Source organism: Drosophila santomea, chromosome X, assembly GCF_016746245.2.
Source record: "Drosophila santomea strain STO CAGO 1482 chromosome X, Prin_Dsan_1.1, whole genome shotgun sequence".
Lineage (NCBI taxonomy): Eukaryota > Metazoa > Arthropoda > Insecta > Diptera > Drosophilidae > Drosophila > Drosophila santomea.
Window position 1 is genome coordinate 17,723,605 of NC_053021.2, and position 23,142 is coordinate 17,746,746.

Genomic DNA, 23,142 nt, shown 5'->3' on the forward strand with positions numbered 1-23,142 from the left:
TTAGAACATGTATTAATGCAGTTGATATTCACAATTTTGTATAATTCATAATCAATTCATAATTCACAATTTACCTGATTCAATTCGTAATCCATAATTAATTCACAATCTTTACAATTCGATCAATAATCCACATGAACATGTATTAGAACATGTATTAATGCAGTTGATATTCACAATTTTGTATAATTCATAATCAATTCATAATTCACAATTTACCTGATTCAATTCGTAATCCATAATTAATTCACAATCTTTACAATTCGATCAATAATCCACATGAACTTATTTTTTACAATTTAAGCTTATTCCAAAAAATCCACCTAGTAGTGCTCTCGTTTGGGCCTTTTGCCCTCATGCCCGCCCATAAATATCTGTATATCCAGTCGATAGTGGCGTGGCTTTCGGTGCCGCCCCTGCCGTTCGCCGGGCATCGGATCTCATTTGACATCCAGGAGCCTGCGCTGGAACATTTGCATGGCCAGGTTGCGCAGTCCTTCGCCCACAATGGGAACACTACGCGGGAACTCGCATTCTCGCGCTGGCAGGCCGCACAGCTGGCGGCGCAAGCGCAAATCCTGGCGAGCACTCAGGGCTCGACTGCCCGGACCGCAGACATTGCCCACCAATCGCTGGCGCTCGACGGCGGCGCTGCGAAGACCCATCTGCACGCATGCCAGTGGCTCCAGCTGCTGTTGGCTGGCCAGGAACTCGCGGTAGTCGAGCAGTGGCGAGGCTATCTTAGCCGGCGGCTCCTGGTCGCCATCCAGTTCGCGCTCCCTCTCGCGCTGCTGGCACTGCTCCTTCTCCTGGATCAACTGCTGGCGCGCCTCCTCCATGACGCGACGTGCGTAGCTCTCGCCCGCCATGCCAAACGATATGCCCATGTCGAGGAGCACGCGATGTGGCTGCCATCTCTGCTTGGCGGATGTGCCGCGGTCCACGCCCTGCTGCGCCGCCTGTGCTTCGGTGGCCTGCTGGCGCGTCTCTGCTATCAATCCCTGCCAGTCTACGCCCAAAGCATCGCCAATGCCTGTGAAATGGGAGTGGAAATTACATATTATGACATTGCATTCATCACATAAATGTGACCATAAACCTAAGTTTATAGTATTGAAAAGGCATTGTTAACACCATGTTCACGTTCGTGGCTCGCATTTTCTCACCTTTGTGCCGCGCATCCTCCTCCAGCTCACCATCGGATATTTCCTCAAAGTCCAGCACCTCGTCCACCTCCTCGCCCTTAATCGGATGCCCTGCCACACCGTGGAGTCCCTCGCTTTTGACCTCCTCTGCATTGGTGTCCATTTCCTGCTCCGTCTCCGTTGGCAGCTCGCTCTTGGGCCGCACCTTGTCTGTTTTATTGAGGATGTCGTCGTCGCTGTCGCTAATCTCGCTCAGCTCACCCTCGACGGCGCTGGTGCGGATTGGCTCCTGCTTAACTGGATTGCCCTCGGAAGTCAGCGACTGATTCAGGTTTAGATTCTGGGTCGGCGAATCCTGGGCGCCCAATTCGGGTGTGCCAGCCGAGTCCTCAGACGCATCTTCCTGCTTAATGCACACAGTGTTCAGTTTACTCACCTAAAACAACGATTGAGGAGGATTACAACAAAAGAAAATTTATTACTAATGGAGTGTAATGGTTTTTACCATTTTCCGATGAAGACAATGACTACGCTATTGCACAACGGCTAGCAAACAATGGCTTTTAAATGGATGAACGTTGGACTCAGCTAACAGAAACGCATGCATATAACTTATAAACAGAGATGAAACCATAACCCATAGATATGATAGGCTGACTCCGATGTCAAGGCAGCGAAGTAAACGAAAAACAAGCGCACCTGAGCCAGTATTCCGGGATTAGTGGTGGCATTGGCGGCACTTTGAGCCGCAGCCTTCGCTGCTGCCACTGCTGTTGTGGCGGCCGCCACTGCACTCGCCTGTGCGGCTGCATTCGGTTTGGCCGGATTGATGAGTGGATTCAGAAGCGGTGTCTGCGTCGGTGAGACCAGCGGTGCGTGCGTGTGCTTCTTGAGAAAGGTGGAGGAACCGGGCAGACCGCCGTCCCGGGCTCCCAGTGCGCCGCCATCGCGGGCAGCTCCGTAAGGCAGCCGTTTGTGCGGAAATCCGCGGGAATAGCCGCCTGGTGGTTGCACCGGCAACGTCATCAGCGGTGGCGGATGGGATCGGTAGCCGGGCCGATCGCCGTGATCGCCATGACCGTGGCCACCTCGCCGGAATCCTCTGCCGGATCCACGTTCGCCCCTCGGATGCACATGGTGGTGCGGCGAAGCTGGATGTGGATGGGCTGGTGGTGGCGGGGCATCATCGTTATCCCGCCAATCACCTCCAGTGTTGGACGACTGCTGCTGCCAGGCGCGTGGTTTCTCCCGCTGATCGTGCTCCAACCATGCGGGCTCGTTTTTAATAGACGGCCGTTCGCCGCCAGCGCCTCCGCTTCCAGTGTCCGGCCGATCCTCGCGATCTCGTTCACGTTCCCGATCGCGCTCTCGTTCTCGTTCCCGCTCTCGCTCCCGCTCGTCGGCATCCCAGTCGGGCTCCGAAGCAGAATGGTGCTGCTGCTGCGATGGAGGTCCTCCTCCGCCCGAATGAGTTGGTGGCTTGCCCCGCTTGGGACCGCCCACAAAGCCACCAGGTCGACCAGGAGTTCCACTAGGTCCCCCTGGGCCGCCACCAGCGCCATCCTCCTCCCACTCGCGCTCCCACTCCGGTCGGAAGTCGCCCCGGGGTCCAATATTGCGCTCCCTTTCACGGTCACGCTCTCGCTCCCGATCCCGCTCCCTGTCCCGGATTAGACGTTCTCGCTCATCCGGATAGAGGGTGTCTTCCGTTTCAAGGTCGCGGTATTCGCGTCCTTGCAACTCCCGTTCCCGCAACTCGCGTGCTTCTAGCCAGGCTTCTCGTTCCCGCGACGAATAGCGGGCATCCAGATAGGCGCGTTTGTAGGCCCTAAAAAAAGGAATTCCCAAGTGATGGATTATATATTAGGTTATGCAGATTTAGGGGTTTAAACAGAAATGACAAAAGGTTCACTTTTTGCTACCTAGATTGTCAAACAGGTTCAGGTAAGAGCAAGAAGTGGTACAGTTACTTTTCGTGGAATAATTAAGTGCAGACCCTTTACTAACCTCTCACGCTCCTCTTCGGAGTACAGTTCCCGCGGATCGCGCATCCTGGGCGCATAGTGCTCGGGTAGAGGACTGAGGTCTCTGCGCCGATACCTGCGCATCTCGTCGATCAGCCCGTGGCCATGCCGTTCCTCCAGATACTCTTGCTCACGCTCATAGGGATCCAGCTCCCGCTTGTCGCGCACATGACGACCGCCCCTTTCGCGCTCTCGTTCCCTTTCGACGGTGTCCAGGGATCGCTCCCGGCTGCCATACGGCGGTAGATCCAAGTCTCGACCGGGACCACCGCGCTTGCCACCCTCCTCTTCCTCCTGGCGGCGCAATTTCTCGCGAGCCAACCGTTCCCGCTCCCGTTGACGTTCCTGGCAGCGAGCCAAGGCCTCAGCGCGCTCCTTGTCCCTGGCTGCCTCACGTTCTGCACGCTCGCGCTCCCGATCCCGACGATCTCGCTCCCGCAAGGAGAGATCGTGGCGTTCACGCTCCCTTTCTCGTTCTCGCTCACGCTCCCTTTCCCGCTCCCGTTCCAGGGACGGAGTACGTCCACGTGCGCGGGTCTGAATGATGATCTTCTCCCGCGACATCAGCTGGTGATGCATACGCGAGGATGAGCTGCTGCTGCCGCCTCCAAGACCAGAACCTAAGCCTGAATGTAAAGCCACGTTAGTATGAAATATCTTGTTTATCATCTGATAGTTACCTGGACTCTTTTGCCGCTTTCCCACGATGTCCTGGTGGATGCGAATTTTGGTGGTGGTGGTCGTGCTGCTGCTCGGCGGACTTCTGCTGCTGCCCAATCGATGATGGTCTCGTTCCCTGTCCCGTTGGACGACACGCAGCTTGTCCCGCTCCCGTTGCTCCTTGCTGGCGGCCCGTAGCCGTTTCCGCTCGGCCAGCTTCTTCAGCTTGGCCCGCGTAGTCGGCGACAGGGAGCGATGGACGTGACCACTGAGGGCGGCGGCAGCGCGTTTCTTCAGACGCGCCTCCTTCAGCTTCCGTTTGATGTGATTCCGCTTGGCCACCAACTTCTTTTGCACATGATCCCGTTTGTGTCGCTTGCGACGCGACGACGAGGGCTCATCTCCGGACGAGCTGCCGCCGCGCCGTGAGCTCTTCTTTTTCCGATGATGTCGTTCCGCGGAGCGCGGATGATGTCCATGGCCGTGGGGATGTGGATGCCCGTGGACGCTGCCACTGCCGGCGGGTCCACCGGCGCTACCAGGTCCGCCCACACCTCCACCGCCGCCGCCACCGCCCACGCCCTGCTCGCTGTCCGTGCTGCTGTACGAGCTGCTCCCGCTGTCCGAGTCCGAGGTGGAGTCCGAGCTGCTCGAGTGCGTCGCACTGTGGCGGGCGGCCTTCTTGTAGCGGCGCAGCGACTCCTTGGCCTTCTTCTCCATCGCCGCGATCTCCGCTAGCCTGCGCGCCTCCGTTTTGGCTGCTTTCCCTTCGTGCGCCTAGGTAAATTCAACGCGGCGATTTTGTGGCTTATTACGGAGTATCCAGTGATGTGATGTCCTTGCTCGGAGGCGCTGCTTTGCTTTGTTGTCAGTTTGTTGGCGTTTTCCTTTTCTCTTCTTCTTTATTTTCATCAACTTCTTCTTGTTTGTAGTTGCCGATAGTCGATCGACACGAGCACGCGCATATCGCTTACCGATAACAGTGTTGGTCAGCACGGCGGCACATATCGATTGTTAATCCAAAGGAAAACAAAAACATTTAAGTTTGAAAAATTGCTTAAAAAGTAGTTTATTAACAAAAGAGTGTAACATTATTTTTAATTTTTTTATTTTTTATTTTTTATAAATATTTTAGATACTTATATTTCTTTGTTTTTGTAAAAGTTGCTGGTTAAAATAAGTTCGTTGCTGATTTGAATTATGGTTTCGATATCGAAATACCGGTTCAGCATATCTACCCGGTTTTGCAGCTGTTAGGCCAACCGGGTATATACTCTGATTTAAACCTGATTTCTGATAAAGATTTAAACATTATCTTTTCCTTTATTTTTTGTTTAATACTTTCAACAGCTTAACTTTCAATACATTGTTTCGCTTTATACCTAATTAAATCTGAAAAATGCAAAATTTAAGTTTTTGAGGATATTTTTTTGTATCTTTGTTTAAAAACCATACAAAACCTATTGAAGTGACTTCATATGTCATTGTACCAAGTAGCCTGTTTTACCACTTAGTTAAACTAAAGTTTTCATTGGCAAAAGGTTTTCCAATATAACTGGCTGTGCTTCTAGCGTCAAGTCGTATTACTGGCACTTTTCCGGCTTTTCCTCAGTTTTGGTACATGGCTCGACAACTCAACACATCATTTCACAATCTCTCCCAACTAAAAGAATAAAACTGTATTTTTTAAACGTAATATTTTCAACGGCTTTTTAAAACCCTAACTAGAAGTCTCACTCGGCTGAAAACCGATGAATTTGCTGCGCCGGCAGCCTCGGCTGCTGAGTAAGCGGTCCACGTGGCTGCTGCGGGATTACTTGGTGGCCAACGGAGATGTGTCCGAACCCGTTTCCAATCCTGCGGCGTCTATGTCCTCCCTATCGATATCCGGACCAGCGTTGGCTGCCGCCGCCTCAGTATCCGCAGTATCCGCCGTATCCCTGGTATCCAGGTGCACCCACTCCAGCTTCCAAGGAGGTGGACAAGGAACAGGTGGGTCTAAAGGGAAGACTACTTCCTTTTTGGTTGTCTACATTTCTGTTATTCATGAAAGGAGGAAGAGCCCGCAGAGGATCAGCCACCGGAGGAGCAGCAGCAGCAGGAGGAGACGCCGCAAGAAGACAATACTCCGGAGGACCAGCCGCCGCCGGATCCGCCAAGCCCGGAGGAGCGTCCACCGGAAAGCCAGCTTCGGGCAACGCCCCAGCAGCTCCTCCGCCTCCGCCTCCTCCACCGCCTCCAACACCTGCAGCAGGCAAATCTGCACCCTCCATGAAAGCCAAGAAGCCGCGAATGAAGACCTTCGAGATCTACCGATGGAAGCCCGGGGATCAGCCGCAGACGCAAACCTACTCGGTGGATCTGGAGCAGTGCGGCGCCATGGTGCTGGACGCCCTGATCAAGATCAAGACCGAGTTGGATCCCACGCTGACCTTCAGGCGCTCCTGTCGCGAGGGCATCTGCGGCTCCTGTGCGATGAACATCAATGGAACGAACACCCTGGCCTGCGTGTCGTCCATCGACCAGAATGAGAGCAAGTGCTGCCGCATCTATCCACTGCCCCACTTGTATGTGGTGCGTGATTTGGTGCCGGACATGAGCCAGTTCTACGACCAGTACCGCTCCATCCAGCCGTGGCTGCAGCGCAAGGATCTCAAGCGCGAAGCTGGTTCGGCACAGTATCTGCAGTCGGTGGACGATCGCCTGGTGCTGGACGGCCTGTACGAGTGCATCCTGTGCGCCTGCTGCCAGACCGCCTGTCCATCCTACTGGTGGAACAGCAACAAGTACCTGGGCCCCGCCGTCCTCATGCAGGCCTATCGCTGGGTCATTGATTCCAGGTGAGTTGGCTTTTGCTAGTTGGCTGCTAGTGTTTCCCCCAATTTGCTGAAATCCGCTTCTAGGGACGAGGCCACCGAGCAGCGACTGGACTTCCTCAAGGATCCGTGGAAGCTGTACCGCTGCCACTCCATCATGAACTGCACCAACACGTGCCCCAAGCACCTCAATCCTGCTCGAGCCATCATCCAGCTGAAGCAGCTGCTCGTGGGTCTGAAGAAGAAGGGGAAGCCCCAGATCAAGACCGACGCCCTCTTCGCTGGCAAGGCATAGGTGCACACTGGGATGTCGACATAACGTTAATGGGATTTACATATATTTAGGCAACACTAACTAAAATATAGTACCAATCTGTACACAGCGGGCAATATACCAAGGACATAGCCTATCACACCATATTTGAATACAGGACTTTATGGACTTTATGGACTTTACGATGATTAGGTAGTGAACAATAAATGCTAAATGGAAACTATATATTTCGTTTGAAAGTCGATGAGGTGGAGTGGAATATTCTCAGTTTTCTTCTCTGCACTATCATATATGGAGTTTTCCTGCCACGAATGCTGGCCAAGATCATGTCGTCTATTAATTGATCAATTGGAAAACAATCTTACAAATGTCAGCATGGATACAAAATAAAGAGATCGTCTGGCAGATGGATTGCAGTTGGACAGATGAATGCAACTGATACCAAGCACGCCCAACACTCTAAATGAATCTCCATCATTTCCATGCCCCTAGACCCTAGATCCCGATACCGATCCCGATCCCGATCCCGTTTCCAATGCCTACTCCTATCCGGATCTCGATTCCGTGTTTGTGTGCTATTTCTGCGCCGCTCGTTGCAATTAAGTGGGAAAATGCTGTTGCAATGTGGATGTTAATGTTCGTGTCTGCACCAGAGCCATCCAAACAAATCACATAAAGAATGGAATCGTATGAAATGAGCCACTTCCCACACTGGAAAAAATTACGTGTCTCTATGTTACACATTGCATTTGAAAACCCAAACTTTCTTGTTACATTGAGTAAACTTTATAGATCTGTGTATTATATGATTAACTTGATAGTTCTTTTTGAAGCACTCAAATTTTTTTGCCGTGCAGGCAAGGAGATTTGTTTTCCAATTGGCCTGGAGCAGGAGCATTGGAGGGCAGTGAATGAAGCCAACTGTGAAAACGGTCCATACGTCTCGATGGGCATCTATAAATAAGCCACCGCAAATCTTCCGCCGGGCAGAAGAATCGGAGATGGAGTCATTTGAGTTCGGTATGGAATACTTCGATGTTGTTTTCTTTAAAAATAACAAGGCCCTCCGAACTTGTCAGCAGCCGTCGCGAAAACGGGGAAATGAAAGCAGGAAAAGCGGGAAATCTTGTCACGCTCTCATTTACACAACTTGCACTTTTCATCTTATTTCAGTCGGTTCTCTAAAATACCCTTTCAACGAGTACGTCGCTTGGCATCCCATTTGTATTATTATTTTATCAAGAAACAAGGATATATAAAAATAATTTTTGATAGTTTAGTACAAAAAATAAATTAAAAATAAAAAGTACAGATTTTTTAAGAAATCCTTAATTAGTGTTTAAATTTATGGAGAACCTAACTAAATTCTTGCGACTTTCGGACTTTAAAAATATTGTAGCATACTTTTTAAACCTTTTTTGCGAGCTTTGCGGCCTCTATAGATTTTATTTATCTCTTGTAATGAAATAGAGTATCAAAATATTCGCCTTTGGCATTCGTCACAAGGCCTCGTATTTATTTCTTGGGACGGCGACAACACTCAATCGCCTTGACACAACTTGACAGGCACGAATCAGATGAAAAGCCTTCGGCAAGAGCTCCGGGAGATTAACCAAAGCCAGTTGATCCGCAGCATCCCATTCTGCTGACGCTGTAGTATGGAGTATCATCTCCCGGCCGATTCTCCAGAAGCTTAGGCCATCAGGAGCCGCGAGGCGTGGCGTGGGGAGGCGAGGGGAGGAGACAATTAAAAGCCAATTCCAGCAATTCCAGCAATGCGCCTGTTTGCACCTGCCGTCCAGATATCAGCGACAAACGACATTGTCAACAGTGAGCCAGTCGAGCACGATGATTACACTAGACAGCAAAGAAAAGAAACAAAATGGATATATAGTCTTATCTTTCTCGGGTCACTAGATCCACTTTTGTTTATTATCTTTACATGCTAATATCGGTTATGGCTGTGAATTCTTGAAACTCTATAAATATGTGTGTCTTCTAACTTAGAAATTAATAATTGTATCTTCCTACTTAGAAATAACTAATTGTATCTTCTTACTTATATATAAATAATTGTATCTTCTTACTTAGAAATTAATAATTGTGTCTTCCTACTTAGAAATAAATAATTGTATCTTCTTACTTAGAAATAAACAATTGTATCTTCTAACTTAGAAATTAATAATTGTATCTTCCTACTTAGAAATAACTAATTGTATCTTCTTACTTATATATAAATAATTGTATCTTCTTACTTAGAAATTAATAATTGTGTCTTCCTACTTAGAAATAAATAATTGTATCTTCTTACTTAGAAATAAACAATTGTATCTTCTAACTTAGAAATTAATAATTGTATCTTCCTACTTAGAAATAACTAATTGTATCTTCTTACTTATATATAAATAATTGTATCTTCTTACTTATAAATAAACAATTGTATCTTCTTATTTAAAAATAAATAATTGTATCCTCTTGCTTATAAATTAATAATTGTATCTTCTCACTTATAAATAAATAATTGTATCTTCTTACTTATAAATAAATAATTTGTCTTCTTACTTAGAAATAAACAATTGTATCTTCTTACTTATAGATATATAATTAGTGCCTTATTTCCATAAAATAGTTACTGCTACTTAGCAACATAAGTCACATGTTTTTAACAGAACTATATATTAATATAAGAAAAACGCAAAGTGAATTTCTGGCTGTGTAGTGTCCTTAAAAATAAACACATCTCACACATGCGGACTCCGAAATACTTGGAGCAAATTATGTTGGACTAAAGTCGCTGGCTCCTCCTTTGTCGCATTTCCAAGGTGTTGATTCCGCCGACAATGTGGAGCATTCCCCCAACTCCTCCTGCAGCTCTCACTGCTAAGCTGCTAAGCCGCCGCTGACGGCTGACGGCTGACAGGTGGCAAGCGGAGTAGCAATCGAAGCATTCGAGTGCCGGGGAACAGGCATTTTCCAGGCACATTTCGTCATAGACGCGTGCTGGAATTAGCCGCGTGCGAAAGAGAAGGGGGAGTCGGGCAGTGAAAGAGATAGCGAGCAGAGCCTGCTGACCAAATGATTCAGATGCATTCAAAAGCTGGATAACGAGAGATGCTAACTATCGCTAGCAATGGAAATTAACTGCCAGTTAAATTGGCATGGTGACCCCAATATACTGTAGAAAGTGTTCACTTCGTTTTGCACATTTTTACTTATCACGTTACGTTGATTATTTAGTAGTTTGGTGACCCCGATCCTGTCTTTTAAGCAGATTAACGGTGACTACAGTGGCTTATCATTCTCTCTTGAAAGTATTTACTTAATATCTTACTTTATATGATTTTTCTTGACTATTATTGAAGTTTAAGAAATTTTTTTTTTTTTAAAAAACTAGCAGCACTGCAGCATGGGAACTGTTTCCTGCTTCTGGATGGTTAATTTGATTGCAACGCTGTTGTTGCCATAGTTACTAATGATATAAAATCGCCAAGATTTATGGCTTTTAAATTTCCATTCATGCTGGGATCTGGCTGATTGCTGGCATCCAGAGACAAAAGGCGGATGCACAAATCAATTGTCATTTTGGCATGGAGTGTTGTCGACGAGAGTAAGTCACTTGTAAAATGAAGTTTTCAATGAGAAAAAATGCCCACCACTGATTGTCTACTTTATGTCTTGATGGCTTTCCCAGCGCTTTTCCCCCTTTTATCGCTGGCAATCACTTTTCTTTTACCCTCCTTTCGGTTGCACTGATTTCGATAACTGAGTTGAAAGCATCTTTTACATTGCTTTACATTGCTTAGGATCAATAAAAATCAGTGCGCACTAGAATTATTCATGATCAGTCATCGCTCGACAATCGAAAGGTGTAGACGCCTAAGCTATTTAATCTTCTGAAACTGAAATATATTTGCCATTCTATTTTCGAGTCTCGCAGTCATTTTGCTCAAAGGGAGAGAGCATCGTTCGAATAATATTGAATAAGCTTTTCACTCATTCTGCTCAGAGCGTATTGCTTCAATGAATCACTTATAATTGATGCGCTGATGATTAACTAGGAGTGCATTTAATTACTTTAATAATTGACAATAATAAAACTACGTTTAATTAACTTTGGAAATGATCGATCATCACTTATACAAAGTTGGGAATGTAAGCAACGTAATCTATGATTAATGATCTTGATCACTCAGTTATGCATTTAAACGAGATCGATAAATGTTGATACATTGTCGGTGAGTTGCAATAACTTATCGATAAGATGTACCGTTGAATTCGAGCCCCAGTTTTCAGCTGTTCCGAGGGCATCTGAACTTGGCCGATAACTTTGTGGCCCAAAGCTTTGGCCGCCGTCAGGGCTGTTTCTCTGCTCCTTTCTCTTGCCAATTCTCTCCGAGTGAATCGCTTGGATATGTAAATGAATTACTCGTAAATAGCTAATGTAACTACGAAAATATTTACATATGCGTAAGTGGGTGTCGGCGACCCACACACGAATTACACTGGGAGAAAGCACTGGCATAAGCTTATTGATTACCAACTTAACCATTGGAATATGATCCATAATATTGGAATATGATCTATTGCTTAGACTTATTAGCGAAAATGAAACAAAATCCTTTCTTATATAACTTTATATCTTTTTGATAACAATTTGATAATGAAAACCGTTACTTTGCATCATCGTTTGTTAGGAAGTTTGTTTAAGAAGTGCATTGATGCAAATATTTAGATTTAAACATCTGCCAAGTATGGCGCCTATTTTATTGAAAGTCTTTAATAAATTTCTCCTCTGCCGCTAGCTTGCAGTTTTTTCTGCGAGTGTAGTGAGCGCATTGCCACGTGCGGAGCGCTGCAAAGCTTCAGCTCGAAAGAGAGAGCCGAGCGGCGAGCTTTGTGGCGGCGCCTACGTCACAGGGCCGCTTTTGGGGGGCGGGCGAGCTTTTGGCGCCTAGAAAACAACCCCAAAGCGGCACCGCGAATCAGTCGCAAAAAAGTGCCCGTCGCCAGAACGCTGAAAAAACAGCAAACAATTAAGATAAATAAATAGACTCGAGATAGAAATAGTGACAGAGTGACAAGAAGCAGCAGCCAAAAGCGAGAGCTGCCACAAAAATCGAATTGTTTAAGGGAAAACTATCAAGGTAGTTAACAATTGCATTTTTTTTTTTTAGTGAGAGAGTGTTTTTCTGTGCCCAAGTGTGTGCATGTGTGTGTGTGTGTGGGTGGCTGGCTGGCAGAATCTTCTTGCTCTTATTTGTTGCTTGCACTTTGATCCTAATACTTGTCACTATTTACACGAATCAATCAAGGATATCGCCGAGAGGATAACGAAAGCGCTGCCCCGCAAACGTGCGACCCCCTCCATCAGTCCATCCAGCCAACTATCCCCATCCATACAATCCAGATATCCGCGAATCCAGGAGCGTACGGTGACGAAAGCAGCAAGGACAGGACTCACACACAACCGAACACAACACACAACAAACCCAAAACACACACTCCACAAAGATGTCATGGAGATATGCGGTAAGCAAAAGGAGAATGGGGAAAGCGGGGAAGGTGGGGCAGGTGGGGAATGTGGGGTTAAAAGAAAAATACAGGAAGAGTGGGCGGATAAGGGTAGTAATAAAGTGTACAGAACACTGGGGGAAATTCTGGCATAATTTATTATTAGGGAATATTTAAATAACAAACACGTAATCCGAGGACAAAAAGCGGAAATAATAGTGGTTACCGCGGTGCGCTTCGTCACTACGTGGACTGCCGTTAAGCGGGCCAAGTGCTGTCATGGCCTAACTATTATTTTTCAAGTCCTACCAACAAGTCATAAGTAGATTACATTTTAAGTTATAAGCAGTCTTTAAATATTTGATGTGTTTTCGCTCAGTGTAATGAGTGGATGGGGGCGTGGCGCGGGCTGCTTTGTCAAGTGCCGCGTGGCAGACTTTTCGACGCTGACTTCGGGCATCTGTCAAAAACAGCTGATGACGATGACGATGGCGTTGGCGAGCGATGATGATGACCTTGACTTGCCTCAATCTTTGGCCCTGTCGTTCTACCGCTCCGCTGACCCAATTTGCCCATCCCAAGCAAACCCACCAATCGCCAAACCGCCCAACCGCCCACCACTTCACCTATAACCCACAGAGAACAACGACACAAAAAATCAGTGCAAGTAAAATAGAATTTGTTCTATTTTCTGTGGGACAGAGGCCTTGGCACATGTGTGCACCATCCACCATCCACCAACCACCGCAAACCACCCACCGCCCATTTGAAGGCCTCCAAATGCAAATGCAAAGTTCAAGTGCCTTTCCAAGGCGTGGCACCAGAGCACCAGCGCACCACCCAACCACTTAACCACCCAACGTCAAGCCCAACCACCCGAAAATGCCCACCAAACTGCGAGTATTCCCAACATGTGGGTCGTTAAATAACCATCTTTGTCTGTGGCTTTTATGAGGCGATTATCCTGGCATTAACTCGCTTTTGGCGCCTACTTTTTTGGGTCACCACTGCACGGTGCGCTGGGTCACCATGTCCTTGGAATTGCTGCACGTGGATCAAAGGGCGCCCCCAACTTAGGTAGCTCATTTATTTTTGAATAGAAATAGTTTACTTGGAGTGAATATAAATATACATTCACTTCCCGATCGATCGATCTTAACGTGTTTAGTTACATAGAACATCATTGCAAAAATGTGCCATTAAAAGGAGACCCCTTGGCTCTAATTGAAAACAACTCCAGCCACAAAAGCTTACCCACTGGTCATTAGCATTAGACTAACCGAATTAGTGACGCTGCACTGGTTTTGATTGACCCAAAAAACGCGGTTCGTTGGTAATAGGCTTTTGGCTTTGGTGGGCTGGCTAAAGAAGATTACTCATACGCCGCGTGGACCAATTAGGTTGATTATAAAACGGAAAATGAAGTGGGCCAAACAGCAGGAACAGCTGAAAACTTCAGGCCACCAAATCGAATGCGAAAACTTAATGAATTCAGAGGCAATGAAGCGCATTAAGTTACAGCCTGCTCTTCCTCGATTTCAAATAAACGTTGACTCGAAATTAATTGCCCGGCTTCCGTGTAATGGCCATTGTGAAGAGCTCTAAAGTCTACATAGACTTGGGTGTAAAGTACACATATATATATGTATATATATATATATATATATATATGAGGCACAGAGCTTAGCTGAAATGTCAATGTCATCGCCGTTTTCCGCTGCCGCCGTTTGAGCTGCTGGCTCAGTGTCAAGCCCATCGAGCGCGCTAATTGAACAATCGATAGAGCACTGTTTAGGCCCACATATTGTGTGTATTGTAGGTAAATACTATATATAGCCGTTTTGTGCCGATTGTGGGCGTGTCTCATCGCATCGCATCGCATCGCAGCTGTTGCGCCTGATTGAGCAGAAAGCGAAAGGCAAGCGCTTGGAGCTTGGAGCTTGGAGCTGCACTGAGAAAAAGTCGCGGTTAAAACAAGTTCTAGCCGGAAAAGCGGGAAAAGTTTCATAATATTTTAGAGAAAAGCTCCCATCAGTTTCATAATATTTTAAAGAAAATTTCTAGTCAGTTTCATAATATCTTAAAGAAAGGTTCCTATCAGTTTCATAATATTTTAAAGAAAGGTTCCAGTCAGTTTCATAATATTTTAAAGAGAGGTTCCAGTCAGTTTCTAATATCTTAAAGAAAAGTTTCGATCAGTACACTTTTCAAGAGATTTTTCGTTTTATACATTATTATTATTACAATATATCAATATTTGGCTTAAATGATTGTTTTAGCTATGTAGTGTATATGTAGTGTTATTTTGCACATTTTTTCTCTCTCTGTGCCAGCTGCGCCAGAAGCTGAACTCAATGGCGGCGACTTGAAAGCGTTTCCCCATTTGGACCGAGCTGGAAACCCACCCAAACCGGGGAAATGCGTTTTCCCAAGCTCAAGGTCGATCGACGATCTGTGTTCGGCCTTCGAAAATGGAAGAGATATTAGTGTAGATATGGCGAAAATGGAAGAGGATCTTATCTTACTTACTTACTCAAAATTCTTTAATTTATAATTTTATGGGCACAATAGTTAATTCTCCTAAACATTTTTGCATTGCAGTGGATGCAACTTTAGCAATTAATATTTATATGCTTATCATCTTTATAGTTAGATTTGATTGAATTTTATTGAATACTGAAAAGTACAAAACTGAACACAAACGCTGTTTTGATGGCATTCTAGATTTTTGATACCCTATACTCCCTGGTTTTATAATTATTTAATTTCCAGTAACCTGCGCGTTCGTGTAATTTATTTTATTAATAATTTATTGCTGTAAATCGGTTAATGGCGATCCTTAACCCTCTGAAGCCCATCTCATTTGCATGGCAGATGCATAAATGAGTGGATCGCCTGTTTGATGGGCTACTCGCGGAATGTGTACGTATATCAATTCGCAAGCCATAAACGTGCCCGCCTTAAAAGGCAAATTAAGCATCGAGTGAATTGCGCATTTAATTGAAATTTAGTTTTGCAATGTGGGAAATTGTTTTGGCTTCGTTTTGTTGATTCGCGCGGCTGCCAAAGTTTTGCGCCTTCAATGTTGGGAAATCGAGTGAGGAATGTCTCTTTCAGTTTTTTTTTTTTCTTTTTCATAATTATCTAGGGAATTTTGTTTACATTTTCCTTTTGGGGGCAACTGGTTCTTTGGCTGTTTAATCAATAACAAAAAAGTTGCTGCAGGATACTGGCTTGCATGTCAATGCGATTTGCATTTGTCGAGTGCCCAAAAACTATGCAGATTATGCAGATACATCTATATAGCTATATAGATGAATGCGCAGACAGATACATAGTTATATGTACATACATATATATATGTCTCATATCTATATGTACGGATTTATCAATGCCGTTGGCCAGACGAAAAAAGCAATGTAAATTCCTCTTTTTTTTTTGTTCGAAAATTAATTGTTGCTCTTGATTTTGGGTTTGTGTTGATTTCCAACATTTTCTGTCGAGCATTTTCACACTTGAAAAATGAATTTGGGAAAATTGTTGTTCGTATTTTTCAGCTCGCTCTCGTATTTCTATTTCTGGGAATTTTTGTGCTCAAGGCCGAGCAAGTAAATCGCGAATAAATTACAAAAAACTTTTTATAAATATATGGATGGAATAGTTCGTGGATGGGTGAACTATTTATTGAAAAGTAAATGTTAAAATATAAATGCCTAATAATATTTGAATTTTTTGATTTACAAATGAATATCAAATCGTATCTTTAATGGTATCTAATGGTTATTGCATTATAATAGAATGACTTCTTATATCTTTTACCGATTCCCTAGAAGTAGCTATGAAACCTGAGGCCATCCTTTGAAGCAAAAGTAAACGGCAATCTCGCAAGGCTGACCGCATAATTTCCCTTCACGTCCTTCCTTAGTTAGTAAAGTTTATTTAGCTGATTGCATTGTCTAGCCGCCATCCTTCCTTCGTGCCCCACTTTGTTGCACAGTGGCATTGTTTTTCCATTTTCCATTTACCATTTTCCATTTAGTTTGCTGCACTTCCTGCCGCCGGAGAAGGCAATCGGATCCACGGCAGCGAACTGTGTCAGAGGGCCAGAGGTCAAGTAGTTGCCCAACTGTTGCCACCTGCAAGCCGCAACATGTGCAGCGTATGTGGGTCAATCGCTGGCTGGCGTTGACTTGACCCACCCAGCGGTGCCAAAGGACATCAATCCCAATCTCAATCGCAATCGCAATCGCATCGAGATTATGACTTCATTATTATGACTGCAGTGTGGTTGACCCCAGCGAGAACTAGTTCATAAAAAGATTGCATTTAGATTTTGATGCAGTGCCCAAATACTTTTTATTGCATGGTTTTTTCGCTTTTAAAGTCGTTTTTAAGGGACTTCCATTCAAGTGTTTTCTTGCTTCACATGCCACACAGCAAAATGGAAATTGGTGGAAAAGTTACCAGTTACAAGTGGCCCCTCGTAGTTTACACACACCTCTCAGGTATTGTTGGCTGTCTGTTGACTGTTTTTCAAATGCTTTCAAAGGGGCTATAATAAGATACGAACGCTTTCAAAGTTGCCAATAGATTCAGATACGCTCGCACGAATATAGGAATATCGGTGGGGGAATGGAAGTGCTATATGGCTGGCTATCTGGCTATATCCGTGCATGTATGCTGGCGATTAGTTGGGGGGCACACCGCTCCGACATTCAATCATGCCAGTGTTTTTCACTCGCTTTTCGATTTTGTTGTGCCTTCGTATCTGGTACTTTGCTTTTCACTCCCCTCTCGGATTTGTCGTGTCCAGCTAATTGTCTTGTCATGCGGGCCTCACCAATGGATATATATATATAAATAGTATATATAGTATAAAGGGGGAGATGGGGATGGGGATACTTGGATGGGGGCGTGGGATGAGTCACAGACAACAAATTCGTTGCTGGGTTCCACTTGCTCCAATACATATTTTCTCAGTGCCTCTACCTCTGCCATTCGGGTTTTCATCGTACATCGGTGAGTAATTTTGTTTCTATCAAGTATTTTTAGATGCAAATCGGTGGGCGCGTGGGTGGGAGCGCAATTTTCTTGGCAAGGGGGACAAGGTCAAGGCGCAGCCTCACACACTCACCTGAGGAAAAGCTCTGCCATTAGTTTCCGTTTTCACCTGATGCACAGAGTGCTTGGGTTGGGATATATTTAGGTTATCTTGCAGATACTTTTCGTATTGTGTTACCCTTTGGAATAACTGGGAAATAGCTTGTATTTATAGTTTCATTTTAGTTTCTTCTACTAATTTACCATTTTTTCATTATTTTTTCCCCCCCTATGATTTGTTTTAAATACTTTTTCAGCTTCTCACAGACAGATACAGCAGCAGTATCGGCGATAGATATAGTCCCCACTATTATCAGGTTTGTCCAGTCTCCGGAAAAGTATCTTTGCATGAGCCTTTTCTTAAATGTGAAACCCAAACTGTGTTTTAAACTACACATTGTGCTGTCTTAAGTGCCAAAGTTTGCATAGTAATTGTGCGTCAACAATCTCTGCTGTTTTGTGACATCGAAAACGCTTGATTTGCTCGAATTCCGCCACTAACGAAAGTTGAAGATACATTTTTTGCTTACCTCTGGTGCCACAATACATAACACTCGTATCTGACGGATATATGGGCCACGGCGAGAATAATGCTATAAATAATGTCCACATCTTGTGGGGCTTTTCATCAACAGATTTAGAACAATTAACCCACACACACCTTGCGCGCACAAGAATCTCAATCGCGGGCTATATAGTATATATAAGTATAAATATAAAGATGTATTCGCCGAGAGGTGTATATGCCATAGATCAGTCACAATAGATCAGCGGCGAAAAGTTAAAGAACTCTGGCGACAGATGCCTTAAATTTCTATATACCTTATGATATTCTCTCTCGATCCCGCCAACGTATTTAGCTTATTTTCAATTTCAGGGTCGCATGCCGCGACAAAAAGCAAAAGTTTCCGTAACGTGAACACCAATGGCCCCAAACCCTTTAGGTCTCCCCAAAATAACCAGGTGATGGTATTATGACAAGTCAGACAGTCGATAGCCAACAAAATAGTCTTGAATTGGGGAAAACAGAATATAAAACATCACAAAAGGCAAGACAAAGTTTTCACTTTCTGTCCCTGAGATTGTCAGACAACAAATGGCATATAAATGGATATATATATGTATAGGAATATATAAGAAACCCACCGATTTCACCCCCCTCAATTCGTCTGATTTGTCATCTTTTGTAACCAAATTGCGACCTTCGCCTTTGCTATAAATCTGCAAAACAAGGCATTTTATTTCCCTGTTTTTTGTTTTTTGTTTCTTCTTTTTTTTTTTTTTTTTGGCAATTGTCGCCAGGACAATGATGTCATGTGAGGTGGGGGAATTTTAAGAAGCCTGCCAAGAATGTCCACAAAATCTAATTACCGAAGGTTTTTTAGGTATTGGTGAATCGATTTTCAAAGCCAAAGCTTTAATACTTTTCCATGAGGTCATAAGTTCATTTCAAATTATATCACGATCACATTTCTATAAGAAAATAAATGGGCAAAGGTGTCAATATTATATCTAATATTTTAGAGGTTTAGAAAGAGCGATGGATCTTCAAAGAGTTCTGCTAAATATCGAAACTAATAGCGATGGATCTTCAAAGAGTTCTGCTAAATATCGAAACTAATAGCTTTGCCATGTACTAACACTTGATGCACCTGTGTATCGTTAGAAGTGTGTATAATTTATAAATACTGCATATGAATACTTGGACCCCATTTAATGTGATTCCCATATGTTCTTGCAGTCGCCCAGCCGCCTGGAGACCTCCGAACAGACCACAGGACGCCAGCTGCAGCGAGTCCTGCACTACTCGATGGCTCCTAGCCGGGCACTTCCAGGATTAAGACGCGCCGAGTGCGCCATCCACGACGTTGACTGTGATGAGGTCTATCCGGGCATCTACATTGGTGATGCGTAAGTTGGTTTGAGATGTTCTTCAGTTGACTACCATTCTATCTATATACTTACATTTGATTTTAGTGCGGCGGCCAAGAACAAAACGTATCTGAGATTGATGGGCATCACCCACGTGCTGAACGCGGCCGAGGGATGTCGGTATGGTCAGGTGGACACTGGACACAGTTACTACCGGGATATGCCCAGCATCAGGTTAGTCCCACGATCTGGCTGATCTTGATGAACTTGCTGAACCGACAAGAGGCAACAACATGAACAATCGAAAGGAATGCACATTTGCGCCAAACTTTCGCTCTAAATTTGTTCATATTTTGTTTTGAATCGCACACAGTTTTGAGTTTTGATTTCGATTTGATTCTGCACACCCACACATTTCAAAATTTCTTTCCCATTTTTCTTTCTCTTTTTTTTCCTTTTCTACACCCTCGTAAATACGACATTTGTGGCACTCTTCATTATCTTTATTGTATTGCACTGAAACATCATCATTATTATCCATTATCACCACGATTTTGGCTCAACTTTGTTGTTGCTGTTTGTTGTGTGTACTGTATGTGTGGATGTGTGTGTGTGTGTGTGTGTTTGTTTGTGCAATAGACGCAGCCATAAGGATTGTGTTTTTAGGTACATGGGCTTCCCCATGGTCGATGCCCCAACGACAGACATCTCGCGCTACTTCTACGTGGCCTCCAAGTTCATCGACAGCGCCATCAGCAGCGGCGGTAAGTGATGTGGTGGTAATGGGTCCAGAGTAAGCAGAACGAATGGATATTATCAGTGGAATATTAGAAATCATTTAAAGTCTTCATTGAACTGATAGCACTGTTTTGTTTTGTGTTTGGTGACCCAGAGCTGATTGGTATTTGGCAAACAGGCATTTCAAGTTAAGTTTCACTGCGATATTAACATGTTTATAGAGGATATTATTGATTTTGAATAATAGAACTTCTTTATAGAATTCACTGCTAGAAATGTAGAAGGAAGGGATAGATTTCTGGTGACAAATGATAGCTCTCAATAAGATGGTTTGCAGAAGGTACAGCACTTCTTACATGCAGTTAGGTGACCCAGACTAGTAACTTTTACGTGTTCCCATTTGAGTTCATTACAAAAATCCAATTAAATTCAATGCGAATTAAGTAAAGTCAACAGATAGCTACATTCCTATATCCAATAAAGCCAAGCTTACTATGGATCCTTCGCCACAATGATAGCCCCCATAAGAGTGACCACTAATCCCGCTTTCCCTTCCGCAGGCAAGATCCTGGTCCACTGCCTGGTGGGCATGTCGCGGTCGGCCACCTGTGTGCTGGCCTACCTGATGATCTGCCGGAAGATGTCGGCGGTGGACGCGATACGCACGGTGCGGATGAGGCGCGATATCCGGCCGAATGACGGATTCCTGCAGCAGCTGGCCGACTTGGACATGGAGCTCAAGCGCAAGAACCTGTATCCCTACTAGTTGGATTCTTGGAGGGACTTGGAGGGACTTGAAGGGAATGGCCTAAGAGACAACCAAAGATCCAGGAAGAGGAACCGGGGGGTAATGGCTTCCATCTTGAGTGGATCCTGCAACTAACCAAAAGAAACAAGAAAAGATGAAAAGAAAAAATGAAAAAAAGATTATAATTATGAAATGAAAATTGAAAAAAACGTTGTTCTAAACAAAATTTGAAGGCTACAAAAGCTAACGACTTATAATGGTAACTTGGTCTTCTGATATATAGAAACTGTTCATCCCCAAAAACTGTATAATCGCGGCATACCCATATTGTAGGACTAATATATACACACAACCAGCCAGAAGGGAATCAAGTTATCTACACACTACACACTACACACACTCTCACTGGAAACACTTAGAGACCTAGATTGGTAGAGCCACGATCGAAGCAATACGAGGCGATCAACCTATATACCTTGCCTATACCTAGACGTACAGATTTATATACATGTATTCCGGACCCACATCTATGCGTATTTTTTCTAAGGCTCTCATCTGTGTTAACGTTCTGTTTCATACCATATACACCAGTCCCCTATAACCCAATAGCAAACCCAAATCCTCTATATCCCCATATCCCGATACCCCAAACATACATGCATGTAGGCATGGTATGTCTACATATATAAGAAGAGCTGAAACTAGAGATCATGAACAATGTTCGCGGACACAAACGTAACCAGATGCATATATATACTGATATATAACTGTGTAACGGATATACAAGCATGCGTTATATACACCTATACCATATATATATATATATATATATATATATACTATATACACCAAGTGTGAACAATGTAATAAAACCAAATTCATATTTTCTAGAACATGTACGATGTTTAAGAGCAGACGAAACAAAATAACTAAACCAAATCAAATGAGCAGAACGCGTAACTAAAAACTAAAAAGTAAACTTAAGATGTGATTAATAATAAAAAACCAAAACAAGAACAAAATTGTTGAAATTGTTTTGGGTTTATAATCAAATATATAGTAGGTTAAAGGAATGGAATCTTACCTCCGACGGGGGAAAACTGCTCCAGTTTCTAAATCACATCGCGCCCTTGGTGAAGTGTTGGGGAAATTGAATTCGATTTCGATTTCCCCAGTTCCCACCCTTTCCCAATCCAAATCCCAATCCCGGATCCCAACTCCAACTTCAATTCCAATGCCAATCCAATGTTGTGGGGTCTCGGACATTAGCTGCGCCTGCTAACTGCCTGGAAACACCTGCAGAGGCAAGTTCTTATCGAGGTTCTGGACTCACCAGGCTCACCTCGGCGCGTAATTAAAACAGATGATATTGGCTACCTGGAACTGGGGCTGCTGCTGCTAACCGCATAGTTGACCCTAATTTGGAACTATCAATAACTGAGGCGAACTGACCCCAAAGAACACAAGAAACCAGAACCTAGAGCTCAAAACACAGAATCCAAGCAAGCCAACACTAAGATTTCGATCGTGCGCACAGTCAAAACAATAAAATTAATGTCTCCGCTGGGGTTCATGGAGTTTACGGGGTTTACGGGGTTTACGGGGTTCACGGCTAGGTCGGGATCAGCGGGTGCCACTTAAGTGGTACCGAAATGGAATTCCTCTAAGCCCTAAACAGGTAGCAGTTGTTAAAAGTCGTTGGACAACAAATGGAACAACAACAGAACACCATTCTGCCAGCCATCAGAGCCCAAAAACAGTCTGTTTAGGTTTAGAGTGCACAAATGCTTCTTGTATGCAGACGCAGACACTAGCCTGATGGAACTCGACTTTGGCTGATACGATATCTGGGAAAATTGGTATGCGGGGTGCTAATACATTAAAATGTGTTATAAATAGTAAATCAAAGCACTGTGTGTGGCAGTGACCGTGTGCTGGGCTATCTAGTGAAATTAAAGTGTTGTCACTAGCCCAAACGATCTTACAAATTTCAACAAAACGCAGTGATATGCCATAACAAATTTTGACTACATTATATAGTAAAATAATATGCTCATGTATGCTCACAAGTAAGAAGCTATAAAAGGTAAGTGAAGTGCATTCCATATTCGTAGGGAAACCACTTCTTTTCCTGATCAGGTCAAATGGCAAAAGAGACGATGTCCAGCGGCGTTGTTGGTGCTTTCGACTGGCTTTTTCGGGAATGTCCGTGGCTAAACTAGTTTCTCGGTTTCCCAGGCCTCGGCCTAAGCTG

At 44.4% G+C, this 23,142-nt stretch overlaps 3 protein-coding genes across 6 annotated transcripts; 2 read left to right on the forward strand and 1 right to left on the reverse strand.

Moving 5' to 3' along the window:
• Window positions 1-164: 164 nt before the first annotated feature.
• Window positions 165-4,749, reverse strand: LOC120455044 (fl(2)d-associated complex component). The gene is made up of 5 exons (XM_039640892.2): window positions 3,850-4,749; window positions 3,153-3,795; window positions 1,845-2,973; window positions 1,167-1,581; window positions 165-1,033 (listed from the first exon to the last, which is right to left on the reverse strand). The coding sequence occupies exons 1-5, from the start codon at window positions 4,547-4,549 to the stop codon at window positions 441-443; spliced, it is 3,480 nt and encodes a 1,159-aa protein (XP_039496826.1). The 5' UTR covers window positions 4,550-4,749; the 3' UTR covers window positions 165-440.
• A 687-nt stretch (window positions 4,750-5,436) lies between these two features.
• LOC120456828 (succinate dehydrogenase [ubiquinone] iron-sulfur subunit) lies at window positions 5,437-7,142 on the forward strand. Its single transcript, XM_039643876.2, has 3 exons — window positions 5,437-5,821; window positions 5,883-6,669; window positions 6,733-7,142. The coding sequence occupies exons 1-3, from the start codon at window positions 5,581-5,583 to the stop codon at window positions 6,938-6,940; spliced, it is 1,236 nt and encodes a 411-aa protein (XP_039499810.1). The 5' UTR covers window positions 5,437-5,580; the 3' UTR covers window positions 6,941-7,142.
• Window positions 7,143-11,899: 4,757 nt separating this feature from the next.
• LOC120455975 (dual specificity protein phosphatase 3) lies at window positions 11,900-21,910 on the forward strand. Of its 4 annotated transcripts, none has more exons than XM_039642524.2 (7): window positions 11,900-12,063; window positions 12,232-12,448; window positions 17,788-17,847; window positions 19,272-19,441; window positions 19,508-19,636; window positions 20,042-20,166; window positions 20,701-21,910. In XM_039642524.2, exons 2-7 carry the CDS (start codon window positions 12,431-12,433, stop codon window positions 20,904-20,906), a joined length of 708 nt encoding a protein of 235 aa, XP_039498458.1. In that variant the 5' UTR covers window positions 11,900-12,063; window positions 12,232-12,430; the 3' UTR covers window positions 20,907-21,910. The 4 variants fall into 4 exon arrangements, with proteins under 4 accessions (XP_039498458.1, XP_039498461.1, XP_039498459.1 ...); XM_039642525.2 differs by having other exon boundaries at window positions 11,902-12,063; window positions 20,069-20,166; XM_039642527.2 differs by lacking the exon at window positions 17,788-17,847.
• The last annotated feature ends 1,232 nt before the right edge of the window (window positions 21,911-23,142 follow it).